The sequence below is a fragment of the Aedes aegypti genome, chromosome 2 (assembly GCF_002204515.2).
Source record: "Aedes aegypti strain LVP_AGWG chromosome 2, AaegL5.0 Primary Assembly, whole genome shotgun sequence".
NCBI lineage: Eukaryota > Metazoa > Arthropoda > Insecta > Diptera > Culicidae > Aedes > Aedes aegypti.
The window spans coordinates 275,885,600-275,902,853 of NC_035108.1; the positions used below are offsets into that span (position 1 = coordinate 275,885,600).

General features: G+C 37.0%; 1 protein-coding gene and 1 non-coding gene across 2 annotated transcripts in view; both read right to left on the reverse strand.

Annotated features, from left to right (window-relative positions):
* Window positions 1-9,545: 9,545 nt before the first annotated feature.
* The window catches only part of LOC5572657 (vesicular glutamate transporter 1), a 187,762-nt gene continuing 180,053 nt past the window's right edge, over window positions 9,546-17,254 (reverse strand). The window contains exon 8 of the mRNA XM_001654107.2: window positions 9,546-10,543. Coding sequence (XP_001654157.2) covers window positions 10,151-10,543 — 393 coding nt within the window. The 3' untranslated portion in view covers window positions 9,546-10,150. The remainder of the gene's footprint in view (window positions 10,544-17,254) is intronic.
* On the reverse strand, window positions 12,384-12,455 carry Trnaa-agc. Its single transcript has one exon. It is a non-coding gene; the product is annotated as a tRNA-Ala (tRNA).

Genomic DNA, 17,254 nt, shown 5'->3' on the forward strand with positions numbered 1-17,254 from the left:
TGTACGAATATGGAATTGGGTGAATTTTAGACATCAACTCAATACTTTTCTATTAATCCAAAGATGAATGTAAATGGAAACATTTTGTGATTGGCAAACAATAGATGACACCTATTACCTTCAATGTGGATAAAGTATTTGTAGCTCAATACTTCATTTAATAGTTTTTTACTAACTTGATGTGGAATCAGTATCCTGTACGAATATGAAATTGGGCCACTGTAAGTGTACAAACCATAACAGTTTTCACAAAATAACACTTGGATAATGAATCTATGTTGCAGGTAAGTTTGAATATCCGCCGTAGTGGAACATTTATGCGGCTGTAGAGCGTAAGAACTCAGCATCCATGCACAATTTTCTCTCACTTGGCACTTGGCATCTAAGTCCGAAAGAGACATGGGTTTGCGAAAAAAGAAGTGTCCATAGTTAGTACTCGGATTCAGTTTGGCTTTCTATTCCGCAGAATCATAAGGTGTTCTGTAGCTTAGTTGGTTAAAGTGCCGGTCTAGCGTACACGGAGTCGTAAGTTCGAGTCTCACTAGAACGCGTATTTTTTTCGCAAATCCATGTCTCAATTTGTCAAACAAACACACTGTGTCTTCTGATTACAAGTTTCCAAAACTACGAGTTTTCAAACTTCTTAGTTTGTTTGTTAATGCTTACTGTATACAGATGAGACACTGAAGTCTTGGTAAATGGTTTTTGGACCGCAGTTTCTTATGAAGTCTAAGTCTAGAATAGGCAAGACATTCACTTACGATACCCTTAGTAGCTTATAACAGCAATAAGAAAGGACCAGAAGCACACAAACTCATCCACTAAATGGAGAAGTATCGTCGGCTCTAGTAACACTTCCTTAAATGTCCATATCATCCGCGAAGCAATCAAATTGACTGGACGTGTTGTTACTGCTGGGTCTGCGTAGGGAACAGTAATTTCATACAGTTTTGCACATCATTCATCTTCACTCTTTTTAGTATTTTAAGCTTCCCGAGAAAGCTGTTTTTTTATCCATAGTTCTTTCGGGGCCAGTTATATTGTACGCTTTGGAATCCTGGTACCGTAAAACGGGGTAACTTTGATAATGCGGGTAACTTTGATAGTGCGAGACCCACAACATATTAAACGAAATAACGAAGTTTCTGTTAATCAGTTAAGCAAAACGAATGCAAAAGTAAAGAGTATTAGTATGACACTTCATGTCAAAGCTATTTTCATTCTAATCAAGTGCATTTGAGGCTTTTTATACGAATATTAAAAATTGACACAATTTTAGCATTTTCGAAACGCTTACAAACAATCTGTTCTACGATCAGTATTTGATGTAGTTTTGAATAGTTGGCCACTTATCTTTGACAGCCTAGTTATCATAGAACTTGAATACGGTCTCAAATCTCTTAGCGGATAGCATTTTCACAAACTGGGACCTTTTTTTGTAATCTAAGTCAGAAATTTCCATATAACGTTAAACGCCTAGAGGTATGCAATGCCCTACAAATGTTCGTTATTCATTCAATTTTGTTCGATTCATACTCCATTATCAAAGTTACCCCAAAACAGACATCCAACTTTCGATTATATGAAAAATTATATATCCATTCATAATAAATCTTTTGGAAATCTATCGGCAGCAATCGATAGCTAGGATGCCAGTACTTGTTTTAAAAATAATTCTTTGAAACAGCAAGCATAAATATTCAAGTTTTCTTCGAAAAAACTATCAAAGTTACCCCGTTTTACGGTATTCACAATTTTTGTAGGAAATGTGGTACAGTGGAAATGAGTTCTTTTATTGCTGGGTAACCGTCAACGTTGATTTACTAGTGGTAAATGCGTAACTTTTTAGAAAGACCTGAGCTGAGGTTCGTGGGTTTAAATTCCACTGGTCGATGATCTTTTCGTAAAGGAAATTTTCTCGACTTCCTAGGGCATTGAGTATCTTCGTAACTGCGACATATGCAAAAATGGTGAATCGTCAAAGAAAGTTCTCAGTTAATAACTGTGAAAATGCTCATAACAACACTAAGTTGAGAAACTGGCTCTATTCCAGTTCGGATATAATGCTATAAATAGGAAAAAAGAAGAACTCGTAACGAACTCTTGAATATACGACAGAGCATACAATGTCAAACAGTAAATTCGGAGGTACACAACAATTTCAATGACACAAATGAAGCTGACACCTCGTCTACAATCCGAACACTTGATGACAAACCTGCTAGTGTCGCTAATATCAGCCTAATAGGTCTCGCTGGAAAACCATGCCCTAACCATACCTGACTGCCGCATATCATTTCATTTACGGTGTCTCAAAATCAATAAACAGTTGGTGAGTCTGCTTATTTTACTCTAGGAATGCGTCTATGGTCATTGGCTAGGTGAACATCTGATACATTGTTATCGGCCTTCACAAAAAAACTAACCCTATATTCGTCTACGAAAGACTCCTCAAGTGATCTTAGTAATTTTTACGAAACTTGCGATAGTATTTCGTACGCCGAATCCAGAAGAATAATTCTTCTGTATATGACGAACCTTATCCTATGACACTTCTTGAAGATTTGGAGTTTGAGCTAAACCAACCAACCGTCCTCCCATTCCTTCAGATGTGTTCGATTTGTAAAGCTGTTTCCCGGCAGTATTACTTTTATTTATCCACACTCTCTGTGTTCACTCTATTTCTTGAAAAAAAAAACCTTAGCTCATCAAAAATTGTTTGCAATGCTCCTTCTGTCTGACAGCAATCACTGTTTTATCAATCACCAATTTCTCTTTTTCATCATTCGTGGTAGGCATTCAGATATTGGCAGCATTAAGCTCATATTCGCATTCGCTGACACTGAACGAAGTGATTTCGAGGTTTTCTGAGGAGTAAAAATTCACAAAACGAGTCCTTAAACGTTTCAAGTGAGATGCTCACCCTAATTCACACTTTGAAAGAACTTTTAAGTTCGAACAAAACAGGCCTTGCGGAGTTGTGATAACACTTGTTTTTTATGGAATTAAAGATTTGTATTAGAAGTGCCAGCAACAAATTTACTTCATGCGTACACTCACAGGAACAAGGTGAGGAGCACACCCGGATGATCGGTTCTTGAATACGGTGGTTTTTGGTTCCAATCCGCCGCGAAAACACTCATTCTGAAGCTCCAGCTCCAGTATTCAGTACTTATCGCTGTCTTCGGATCGCGTTAGGCTGCATGAACTTGACTGAGTTTAGAGGTATTAGCAGGCATACTGCCTTTATCAGATCGGTTCATGGAAGGTTAAGCATCTTCATCCGTTGTGAAGTGTTGAACCCGTTGGTAATTTTGAGAAGTTAAACGGGCCTTCCTTAGCCGAGTGGTTAGAATCCGCGGCTACAAAGCAAAGCCATGCTGGAGGTGTCTGGGTTCGATTCCCGGTCGGTCCAGGATCTTTTCGTAATGGAAATTTCCTTGGCTTCCCTGGGCATAGAGTATCATCGTACCTGCCACACGATATACGAATGCGAAAATGGCAACTTTGGCAAAGAAAGCTCTCAGTTAATAACTGTGGGAATGCTCATTGAACACTAAGCTGAGAAGCAGGCTCTGTCCCAGTGAGGACGTAATGCCAGAAAGAAGAAGAAGACGAACGAAATTCTCAAACAAGATTTATGAAACTGTACTACGCGTACATGACTCTGGAGATGAACCCCTCTTTGAATCAATTACGATAGCTTCCCTGACTTCTCAAGTTCTGCTGTAGTTTTTTATCTGACCATGAGGCAAGACATGCGAGGAATTCCAGATTTGTTCAGAGCAAATACCAAACATTTCTGTCAGCGAGTTCGGTCACATCAGCTGCGATAGAAGGTTTTACACCGACGGGTCAAAAACAAATGATTCCACTGGATTCGCTAAATTCACGGCTGTACATTACGCATAAGAGTGAATTTCCGCTCTTCCCTCTGATAAATATTTCATTTTTACGGATGGCCTTAGCTCCGTAGTAAAATACGATCTAAATTGAGAGCTCTATCGAATGATTTATATACTATCACCCTGGTATGGGTCACATTCACATTGCTCTATCCCGGGCAATGAGAAAGCAGACTCGCTCGCCAAGGTGGGCGCTATAGAAGGTGATATTTTTGACCGACAAATCGCCTTCAATGATTTTTTTCCTCAATTGCTCGTCAACAGTCAGCTGTTGGTCAGCTGGCAACAAAAATGGGATGCCGGAGAATTGGGCAGGGTGTTACATTCCGTTCTCCCGCAGGTATCGAAGAAGCTTTGGTTCAAGGGGTTGGACTTAAGTCGTGAGTTTATTAGGTAATGTGTCGACTTATGTCCTACCACTACTCTCCAGGCTCTTATTTCTATCAAATAGGGCTCACAGATAGCAATCACTACAGCTGCGGTGCAGTCGTTCAAAGTAGGTACTAATGATTGCGAAGTTTAAAACCGTAGTTTTGTTCCCCAATCTGCGCATTTGTATCTTTGATGAATATCTTGACATCTTTTAAAGCTACTCTCCGTAGGCACGTAATTAACCGGAATTATCACTTGTTGGCGCATAGATGCCGTTCAGACTATCGTTGAAGAACTAGTCATTCATTCATTACTTCCAAGTCAACTCCACGTTCCACGCAATTCACAAGCCAGAAGCAACACATGTGCGGGTTCAAACGTTTCAAGATTCTAATTTACCGTAAAATGGGGTGTTAAGGGATGAAAAAAAAAATTCCATTTAAAATTCGAGCAACTTCTAGTATGCCAATAATTGAACAAAATACAGTCCTACCATTCTCCCGGCGTGTATATCAAAAGCCAATTACAATGAAGACGATCCTATGGCAGATTTCTGAGATAATCATAAAACTGTGTGATTTTTGACGAAAATGCAAAATGGGGTGTTAAGGAATTTGAGCTTTGTATATAAAACTATATTTTGCCAACAGCAAATAAATATTATTTTGGTCAACATCGTTGATGTGTTCCTTTAACTCTAAAGGTCTTGTTAAATCTAAAGATGATATAACTTCAATATAATTCAAGTTTGAACTCCTGAAAACGCTAATCATTTTATTATAACTGCTAAATCTCTCATACCTATTGATTCTATTTTCAAGCAAGCTATCAGTGCATCGCACAATTGTCTTGAAAAGATTTTTATACTTAGATGCAGTATTCGTATTGTAGAATAGTGCAGAGCAATCTTGTCATGACTTGTCAAAAGATGGATAATTTCAACAAGCTTTAAGTGTGAATATGGTAAGTGTCCAATTTGCCTTTTAAATAAAGCACCACACCAAATAACGGATTTGCATGTAACACCCAGTGGCATGATCGGGAAAAATCCTAACGAAAAGTTTCCAATACAGAGCGGAATCGCTCACACTATACCGCACACTATATATTTTCCAAAAAAAAAAGCTCGGAAATAACCTTATACTATAATTGTTTATCTAGGACCTAGATAATACTTAAAAGAATTTGATGGAATATCGACCGTCTAGACTGATTTTGAGATTTATTGGCGTTATTTAGGTCAAACCTGTTTAGATGTGCTCGGGTGAAAGCTGTGTAAGTTTGTGCTCCGTTCAAATTAAAATTATGTGAGTTAAGTTATTATGTCCAAAATTTATTTGTAATTGCAGTGTAATGTTGTTAGCCGTTCAATCAATGTTTGTCCAAACCCACTTGACTTAAAAACAAATCAATGATGTAAGTAGTATTAATTAATGTTTATGACTTGACCAGACAAATAGTATATATTTTTGTAAATTATAGTTTGCCCTGAAAATGAGCAAATAAATGCTCTAAACGTCGGCTTTAATCAAAACGATTGTTTATTAATGTAACCCGTGGACCGAAATAACGCCAATAAATCTCAAAACTTAAAAGAATTAATAGCTCCAAAACCATTTCAAATAAGATAATCATTCCTATATGCAAACTTTTCTCCAATGTGATGGAACAACTTATGAAAATATTATAATAAAAAAACCATATTCACATTATTCAGTTTTTATTTATATTTTCCTACCAGTCATTATGAAAGTCATTTTTGGAGATATTTAGTGACTCACTAAATGGATCCCTTAACTTTACATTGTAGTTCAATTTGACGGAACAACTCAAAACTATATTGAAATATATTACGGCATAAATTTAATGAGTTTAGTTACTTAGAAAAGTTAGAATAGATAATTCCTTAACACCCCACTTATTTTCAAAACGAGACTTTTTTCATAAAAGTTTCTGAAAATCGAAACCCAGACATAATTTTATGAAGTTTTTGTCTGTACTATGATCTCAATTAAATTTTCTTATCTTCTACCTTACTCGCGATTTTTTCTCAAATATATTTCATGGTTTTGTAGATAAATGTATTTAGCCCATAAAATTCGAACAAAAATGTTTTGAAAGGTTTTCAAATTCTAGAAACCACAATACTTCATATTAATAGACAGCTCCTATTACAAAATGCAGTTCACAATCCTCTGAACAAATCGAGCATTTCAGATGACTTATATATCGATTTTCGAGGTTTCTGTGATTTGTCGAACTTGATTGAGAAGTTCAATCCCTTAAAACCCCACGAGTCCTTAACACCCCATTTTACGGTACTTTTGTTGGCGCCTAGCTCGTTGCTCCCCTCTTCGCCATGTACCGGTCGGGTTCCAACAGGACGAACTATTTTTTTTTTTTTTTGCGAGATCATTGTACAGAATTCTCAAAACGTACCCCACTCTTCGTACCCATCCAGCTTTGACGACTTTCTGGAAACTGGGTACACGGTAGAGTTGCGCAAGCTTGTGGTTTATTCTTCTCCTCCATACGTCATACATATTCCGCCAAAGATCGTCCTAAGCACACGTCGTTCAAAACCTCCTAGCGCTTGCAGGTCCTTTTCGAGTATTGTCCACGTTTTATGCCCGGAAAGGACTACAACTTCTGGCAATGATACGTCTTTGAATTTCACTGCTGCAGTTGTTATCACACGTCACCAATGATTCGAGATACACAAATTCGTTCACCACCTTGAACTCTTCTCCGTCAATCGTCACACGTCTGCCAATGCGAGGCATATCGCGCTCGGTTCTCCTAACCTATCTTCGTCTTCGTCGCATTTATCTGCAATCCAACCTTTTCTGCTTCATGTTTCAGCCTGGTAATAAATCTCAGCAACCATCTGGAACATTCTTCCGACTTTATCTTCGTCGTCAGCGAAACAGATGAGCTGACTGGATTTATTAAATCGTCCCTCACATGTTGAAACCCGCCCGTTCTATAACACCTTCTAACGCAAAATTGGACAGGAGGCACGACCCAGCAAACACATGATCGTATATGGTATGATATAAAAGTACAAAAGAGGAGGCGATATACGTACACTTTTTATGCAGCCTTATGGCACATGTACGTATATCGCCTCCACATTTGCACTCTTTTGCGCCATCGTATACGAGTTTGTGTTTACTGGGGAAAGACCATCGCCTTGTCGAAGTCCTTTACTTGTTTTAAATATCCATCTATGATTTGATCAGTCTCGTCAGTTTCCCAAGAAAACCATTCTCGTCCATAATATTTCATAGCTTTTCGCAATCGATGGTATCATAGGCCGCTTTGAAATCGAGGATTTGCCACAACATAAAGATTTTGTGTATGGATCATGAAAATAACCAAAACGGCCGCTATGGAAAGCATAGATAGCGCCACCGTAACTTTGTGTGTTTGACAGAACAGCAATGCTGTCACAATATGAAATCCCATATACCGTGGCGCCTTTGTTTTGATGCGGTGAGCACTTGCAAAAACTACCTTCAATGATCCATTGTCGAAGCCGGCTTGATAACTTCCCACAAATCTGCTCGCTATTGACGAGCTGGGAAGATGAGCTGAGAAAGCGCTTTAGAAGCTGCGTTAGAAAAAGTGATCGCTTGATAGTTCAAACATTCCAACTAGTCCCCCTTTTTGTATATTAGGTATAATACTCCCTCCTTCCATTCCTCCGGTAGCAGGGTTTGACGGATACCTTGCTGCAGCGTCATCGCCCGCGTTGCATTCTTTTATTCACCGATCGTAACACCGACTGGCACTTTCTGTCGAACAAATCGTTCTGCCAATATCCTTCCATGAACCCGTTGTTAATGGCTGCTTTGACTCTACTCCAGAAGTCCTCAAGAGAGGTTTCGGTGAGCTCTCCCTTATCCGGTAACGCTGCCTGGAATTTGCGCATAATCAGTTGTGACTTCGAGTGGCTTGAGTCGTTCCAGACTGTACCGTGGCAAGCGTCGGTACCGAACACACGTTTCAAGATCTTTGATTATCTTACAAGGGTTACGATATCACGATATAGGCGCTGCCTCCTACATGCAATGATACAGCATTGTCTTCTTTCTGGCGTTACGTCCCCACTGGGACAGAGCCTGCATCTCAGCTTAGTGTTCTAATGAGCACTTCCACAGTTATTAACTGAGAGCTTACTATGCCAATGACCTCTTTTGCATGTGTATATCTTGTGGCAGGTACGAAGATACTCTATGCCCTGGGAAGTCGAGAAAATTTCCAACCCGAAAAGATCCTCGACGGTGGGATTCGAACCCACGACCCTCTGCTTGGTCTTGCTGAATAGCTGCGCGTTTACCGCTACGGCTATCTGGGCCCCCTGATACAGCATTGGCTACGGGGATTTTCAGTCTCGTAAAGATGTGGGGTTTCCACAGAGGTCTCTACAGCAAGCACTGGGCCCAAATTGGTCTTAAAATGGGTTTTCATAAACGTCTCATCAGAAATCTGTCAAGAGGTTCCCAATAATGTTTCATCAGAGGTCTCCACATAGGCCATCACAGAAGCATATACAGATATCCTCACAGAAATGTCAAGAGTTTCTTCAGATGTCTTCATGGAAGTCTTCACATAACTCTCAACAGGAGCCTTTGAAAAGGCTTCCTCAGAAGTTTCTGTAGAGTTCTGAAGGAAATCGAGAAGTTGTATAACCTTAAAATATCCTCAACAGCACCGGGATTCAAACCCGGCTCCCTTAGTCGAGTCATCTTGAAGCTAAAGGCGTTAACACCATGGATAAGATTGAAAAGCAACATTGAACAAAAAAAAAAACCTAGAATATATAAAGTAACAAATGCTTCAACCACACCACATTCACACACTTCTCCCCGGTTCGAGTAGAATTTCAACGCAATTTGGGTCTACGCTATCTCTCGCACCCGCAGCACTACGATAATATTTGTCCTAAATTGTGCAGCACAAGCTACCGTCGTCGGGCAGCTCTGCGCTATTCCGCTGTCTTATTATTCATCTGTCTATGCATATGTATAGGTCTACAGTGTACAAGTTTGTAAATTGACTCTTTTAGTTGAAAGAAATGCGCGTATTTTACAAAACCGAAAGCATACCTCCCGTCAGTTAACTGAACATCCCATCAATATCCTAAATATATAAGGGTTTTTCTTTCTTGGTGGATGTTATAGATCGATTACCTGATTAAGAAGGGGTGGATAGTAGGTCAATTGCAATCGTTCTTAGAACTATTCTGTTTAGATTAATGTACAGTTATTGAGAGTTTTTCGTATTTTTTAGATTTTTTCTTCACCTAACGTTGACTACTTGAAGCATTATTCGTGCTTTAGGTTAACAAATGCTCTGCTCTAGATATATTATATGCTTCATTATTGTCATCTCACAGCAATATTTACATTTTTCATTTGGGTAACTGATATTTCCGTCACTATTTATGTGATACAGCGAATATTGTTTTTTTTTCTATAATTATCATAACTTTCTCTTAAATGAATCTGATCTTACACCGTCAGTTGCTCAAGTATTTGTTAAGTACTATCTAAATTGTAATTGCTTAAGCAGGGTTAATTTTTCATTCTATTCCACGTTATTAGTCGAATTATTAACTGAAATAGTCTAAGTTATTGTATATTTTATCCACAAAATACTGAACTGTTCACTTGGTTGCTATTGCAGTTCGTCGTTTACCTCACCATTCCATGTAGTCTAACACAGATAATTTGTTCCAGAGAGAAACTTGTACGGAGAACGGATACAGTTTTCTACCTATGATCACAATGAACAAAGCAAAAATGTCTGAATCCTAACGACACTATCTAGTTACAACTAAAGGTTACGGTTTTCTTGAGTCGCGCAGGTCAATACGAACGCTCGTCCGGATTGCCGTGTAAGTAGGAGTCCTTCGCCTCCGGTTGTACCGGTTCTTCATTGATCACATTCGGATAGGCAAATGGATTGCCCGCCACGTGAGAAACCGCTCCATAGCTTACGGTTTTAGTGGTGTTGATTTGCGCCGAAGGATCCATGTAGGGAGCTCCGGGGGCCATTGCTGCTCCACCTGCTCCATTGGCGTCGTTGAAAGTCGTTTCCTTCTCGTACCCAGTGGCCATGGGATCCCACGCTTTCTGCTCTTCGATGGTCGGTTCAGCCCACGGTTGCAACTCTCCGGACGCGAAAATACCGTAGAAGGTGATACCCACCAGATGGACCGTTGCAGCTATCATGAACACCGTTGACCAACAGGATTTTGGCTGGAAGAACAGAAAATACATCCATCGATTAACTTCTCAATCAACGAAATTCCACATGATACACCCCTTATCTAATGAAAGCCCTATCCATTCCCCACTGCGGATTCCTCACATAACTCATAAATCTGTTACTTGTTAAAAGAGTGGTACTTCATTCACATGGCTTCATGCCAACCGACGACGTGATGGGTAGAATTGTGAAGCCAATAAACGATCTCAAATATTTCATCCAGCAATTCACGAGAGCTAGAAGCACGAATGAAGGGTGACGTTCATCCTTACTCGGAAAACATTTCCGTAAGGATTCCCAATGAATGCTACTTCTGGAGCGATGCTGTATCCAAGTGCGACTCCCTTGCCCGATGCAACGTTTCGTAATAGAGCACGATGAAAAGAATGTGAAACATGGTAACAATGTGGAATGTTCTAACCAAGGCAACCAGCCCAGTAAGAGAAGGGGGTTTTATCGGTTCACTGTGGAATTGTAGAAGGCAGATGGTTTCATAGTAAAGGAATGTGAAGCTGTTAAAGTGAAGGAGATCAATCAGAAGAATGAATAAAATTTGTCTTCATTTGTATAACTTGTAGAATTTCTATTGTGGCCACTGTTTTTTTCTTCTAAATAGTATGCGATGCCATAATTATGTGATACATATTTTTCCATTAGATAAAGTAATTTATTAAACACAGTATGTACTAATTTACGGCTACATAGCAGTTCCAGAAAGAAAGTAAAAATCCAGTTTAGGAGTATATTCGATGATTTATTTATAAACTTTCATTTCATCATTTATTGAAAGTTAAAAAATTATTGCTTGACAATAAATTTAAACTTTACAAGAAATAGGCGATAGTTATCTAACCATAGCGGATAACGATTCAGCAAGACTATTGTGACTCGTGGGATCAAATCCCGTCTGTCAAGGATCATCTCGTAAAAGAAATTTTATCGAATTTCCAGGGCATTGTGTATCTTCGTGCCTGCCACGTATAAGTGTTCCTAGGTATCCAAGCTGGGTCAAAACTCCTGCAAAGTCTCCTAGCTTCTAAAAATAGTTACTATCAAAAACTAAATTTCCATTCAAAAGTTTATTCTTTGCAATGTCTTTCAAAGGGATGCCAACGTCATCATCAACTTCTATGGACAGTTCAAACTATTTAACTTGTTTAATCTAACTGGAGATATGTTAGATGTTAAAATACCCTTACTAGACACAATTTGTTTTGTTTCATCAAAAAGTGGCAAACATAGAATATTGATGAATTTTGGTCAACTTAAGTACTGAGATGGTATACTGTTTACTGTTCCAGAGCTCTAAAGAGTGGCATTGATTGATATATCAACTTCAACCGTACAAATTTCTGTGTGAGTGTAGTTTTAAATCAATAAAATTGAGGCTGAATACACAAATTTTACATCCCAAGCCGTTCACAGGGCTGGTAGCAACTGTTAGTTTTGAAAATAGGAACTTAAGAGACCTCTCCCTTGAAAAAAAAGAACCGGAAGACTAAACAAAAAGGAGGAGATAAGGAGTTATAACACTATTTTAGAATCCAACCAGACATTTCTTTAAAGATATTTCTAGGAGATTAACAATACGGTTGGTAGCCCCATTTCTAAGTGGAAGCATTTCACATATATCTGCCTTATTCAATCGACACTAGCTTCATCTAAGGTGCGGAATGTTACAGAAATTCATTTATGCAATTTATGCATTGGTCTAGTAACACATATATTGAGCTTTTCAGTAATCCAATCCGCATGGTAATTAAATTCATCAACTCATTACGCGTGGTAAAGATGGATAAATTATGGGTGAAATTATGGAAAAAAATCCACTTGCTCGGCTGGGATTTGAACCCAGGACTCTTGTATGCTAGACGAGCGCTTTACCAACTAAGCTACCGAGCCACGTGGTGACTCAATAACTCAGTTGATTACAAGTTTTGAATTCAAATATCCACAGATCACGCGGACCCTTTTCATAACCCACATCTTCTTCTTCTTTCTGGCGTTACGTCCTCACTGGGACAGAGCCTGTCTTTCAAAGCAATATTTGGAATAATTGATAAAGTACTTTCTGGTATGATTCCTTTAATAATCAATGTTACTTGGGTAGATATCTTGTTTCACACGAAAGCTACATCCTTTCTTCATACGATGCCATTAAATTTGCTTTGCGTTTATGAGAACAATAATACGTGAAGAAATAGCTGAAATTTATAAAAGTTTAGCTTTTCTTCAAACTGTTTAGCAAGCTAGCGTACGAGGGGTCCACCAATACACATCTCCTCTAGTTTTGTCAAATAAAGTACGACAACAGTTGGAATTATAACGATATGTGGTTTATTTTCAGCGAGAATTACTCCACCACAATAAACGAAACATTTTTTTACGAAATTAGGTGCAGATTAGGGTGCGGCTTATTTTTCAAAAGATCTCAAATCCAAAAATTTGTGTGCTCTGAAGAATTCAAATTGCATTAGTAGAGAAACCTCAAAGTTTGAGCCAAAAATATTAAGATATAGAGGCGTCTTGAAGGTGATTTTTTTTAAGTTATAAATTATGGCGTCAGTGAAGTCACCACAACTTCGGTAATTTCTGACCAATTTTGAAACTTTTAGCACCATTATCTTCAAAGTTAAATTTATGAAAACTTAGTATAACATCAAATTTGTCTAAAATTAAAACAAGTCTAAGTTGAAAGTAGTTTTCTTATAATTTTTCTTCATTTTACTCAAAAATTCGGTATGTTTGACCGTATGTATGTATGTTAAATACTCAACCGATTTCAAATATTTTTACATGTTGTTGAAGCAAATTTATTTGTTCCCAAACTGTTTGTACAACACATTTTTCTGAACAATGGTTTTAACGTAACAAAAACCACCCGAAAACACGATTTTCTAATGAAAAAATCCAATTTTTTTGGATTATTTGAGTTTTTTGCCGAAAATTACATTTTTCCTATAAAACTTACGTTTATAAAGCATCTTGTTTCAATTACGAGTTGAATAGTGCATAATATGCCCAATTTTGTTCCAAAATTATTTAAAAAATGTTGCAAATTCCTATTCAAAGGTATTACAAATGAGAAAAACCAGCTTCAGCTCTAAAAATATTGTTAAACTGACAAATATTTGAAAATACTGACGTTTTTCGTTGCGGGGCCCAGTGAGCCGTAGGGGTAAACGCGAAGCTAATCAGCAAGACCATGCTGAGGGTCGTGGGTACGAATCCCACCGGTCGATGATCTTTTCGGGTTGGAAATTTTCTCGACTTCCCAGGGCATAAAGTATCTTCGTACCTGCCACACGATATACGCATGCAAAAATTGTCATTGGCACAATAAACTCTCAGTTAATGACTGTGGAAGTGCTCTTAAGAACACTAAGCTGAGAAGCAGGCTCTGTTCCAGTGGGGACGTAACGCCAGAAAGAAGACGTTTTTCGTTAAAAAATCATGTTTTTGTGAAGTTTTTGTAGAATAACTTGATCAAACACAATTTTTTAGTAAAATGTAATGTATGAGAAGTTTGAGAACAATAAGCTTTAAACTCATGCAAAACGATTTGGAATTGGTTAAGTATGCATGAAGTTATGGTCAAACAGAGATGATTTGTTCAGTAAAAAGAGAATAAATTTGGAGTAAACTACTTCTAATTGAAACTAGTTTTGATTTTAGACAAATTAGGTGTTCTACAAAGTTTTCATTAATTTAATTTTAAATTTAATAGTGCTAAAAGTTTCAAAATTGGTCAGAAATTTCCGAAGTTATTGTGACTTCTCTGACTTTTTTATAACTTGAAAATTCACCTTCAAGGTGCTTGCGCCACCTCTAAATCTTAAACTCAAACTTCGAGGTTTCTCTATTAATGTGATTTGAATTCTTAAGAGTATACGAGATTTCGGTTTTGAAAACTTTCAAAAAATAAGCCGCACCCTAGTGCGATAAAAGTTATGTAGCATGTAATATGTATAAAAAAATCTTTTTGAAGTTTTTCTGGGATTTGATGTTCAGAATATTTGGTTGTGTTTCAACGTGAAATACCCTTTTGTCTCTGAACTTGAATCATAGAAAAATTGATCATGTTCGGAATTTGAGACCAATACCATAATGAAACATATTTGGAGAAATATATGATTTCATGTGAAAAAATGAGTTGAAAAAAATAGTATACGAACAAATGTTTAAGGCTAACCCAACTAACATTCACTCATTCAACAAACACCATTATGGCAGTTTTATTCAGCATCATGTTTTATAACATTTTAATAATTTTCATAGCCAACCTTTGTTCAGGCGTTGTTCACACAAATATGGAGAAACTTTAAAGCATGTCGTTGAATACCAACTTTATTTTTCCGCTTTAAAAACGTTTTACAAGCATATAGTTCAGCTTTTATAGGGCTGGTCCAAAAATAATTAAAAACGAATAAAAAACAAAATTTTGTTTTTCTAGGCATTTTAATGTAGTGTACACAAGTATCATAATCAACAACCATATTTAAAAATCGCCTGGATACTGGATTCGAACTCGAGACCTTCCAATCATCAGCGGTATGCCTTGCCATCTGCGCCATCCTAGAACTGATGAATAAATCGTCCAGTGCAAAATGCAAAATATAAACCTCTCATAGCTGAATATTGATCATGTTTGAGCTTCTATTCGACAAAACATGGTACGCTAATTAACAGCTGAACAAGAATATTATTCAGTTGCTGTTTAGTGCTGACCCAAGCTGAGTTCAGTCGGCTATTTTTAGCGCACATTGAGACAATTGATGTCAATAATGGTCGAAAATAATGTTTATTTACACAAATTAAAATCAATCCGAAATTATTGATCTTATTTCATAATAAGTTTCAGTTTGTTCAAAACTTCAATTTGAATGATTCATTAACTTAAATTGAAAAAAAAATTGTTTCATAAATTATATATTTAATAATTAATTATTTTAAACCTATCAAGCAATCAAGCATTAAAGAAATAATTCTCTGTATGAATATGTTTAAATCATTTGTAGGGTTCTGAGAACTATGCACCTGAATAGAAAAATATTCGAATATCATGATGCGCGGCCAAGTGAATCTTTTTTTTAGATCTCAATATTTATTCAGTTGTGAAGAAATGTAATTTCAAAAGTAACTCGCTGTAGAAATTTATTTAATCAATTCTGTCAAAGAAATTTCCACTTTTCTTGTACGGAACAACATCCCGAGCAGGCCAGAAAAGCTTTGCAATAGCAAACTATAATATGGATAGCAAAAAGTGATATTAACTTGACAGATATAAGATATAAAAGATCTGGAAATGATATCTAAAATTAACAAAATTGTCATGCCATATATAAGATATGAGCAATAGCTGCGAGCTATTTATTAGATCTGCGAACATCAAATTTTTCATAGGTCCAGAAGTTCCAGGAACAAAATTTTGATATTGTATTCAGATCTTTTATCTCTTATGCCAATCAAGTCAATAACACGCTTTGTTTGTAAGTTTTTCGCTCCTACTCCGAATACTTGGCTGATTTTTTTTTTTCTCAAAATAATCCTATATTTCTGAAGGCTGACTATGTTTATTTCCTGAACAGCTATTTAAAAAGTTTTGAGAAAGCATAAGTTATGAGCTTTGGAATGCATACGGAACTCAACGCGAAATTCGGATATTTGTCCATTTTATGAAATTTAGCTATAGTGTGATCTCTTTTGCAAGGCTTATTTATTGCTGAACAATGTGTTTGTTAGTCGTTATTTTGGCCTCAATTGGATCAACTGCTCTTATAATATACTGAAGCTAAATTAGGGTTTTATAAAATACTTATTCAGCTCTTAATCATGTTTATGTTCAACATGTGGAAATAGCTGAAGTGCGAAGCAAATAAAACGTTAGTTCGTCTTCTGAATATCCCTTTATACATATACATTTGTTTGGTGGAATACTGGCTTTTTAATTGGGGGAAAGATGTCTTGTTCAGCTCATTAGTAAAACAATCTTGACTAGTCGAATGAGAATTTTTGGAAACGTTTAATAAGTGGTGATTCAACTTTTGTTCCTTTCAATGGATAACGCTGAACAATGACCTAAGTTTGTATTTGAAAAGCATCTTCTCAGCTTGCTATAGGACAACATTTTTATTCAACTGTCATTACCATTATTAAACAATAATTAAACATGCATGCTTATTTGTGGCACTGAATTGTTAGTTGGGAAGTAGCCAGTCATTCGTTTTGGTAACCATGATGACTTTTCATCTTGCATTTCTAAGTGATAAAACTAAGTCTTGACAGTTTACATTGACTTGAAAAAGTATCACTGTACGCGCTAACATGCATAAAGTATGCTGATACTTTTTCAGTTGTGTCAGTGCCAAACCAACTGATTTTCTTTGATTAGAAATCGAGAGATGAATTAGCAACAATCATCAACGACGCGTACGAATTTCAATGGCGGCCTACTTCGCCTTAACAGGATATCTAGAAAGTTTGAATATATCGCTAAATTGAAAAATAAAAACTCGCTCTTAAGGTGATATCAAGGTGCAAAAAATGTTGATAATTGCTCTGGATTTTCATATATCGTCCCCTTGCTACTACAACAAGACAACTTGAAAACCCAAATTTCGAACTATTCTACATTAAAGGTTTGACCGTTTTACAAGGTTAATCATAGAGAACATGATTGAAAATTATTCTATGACTTGTTT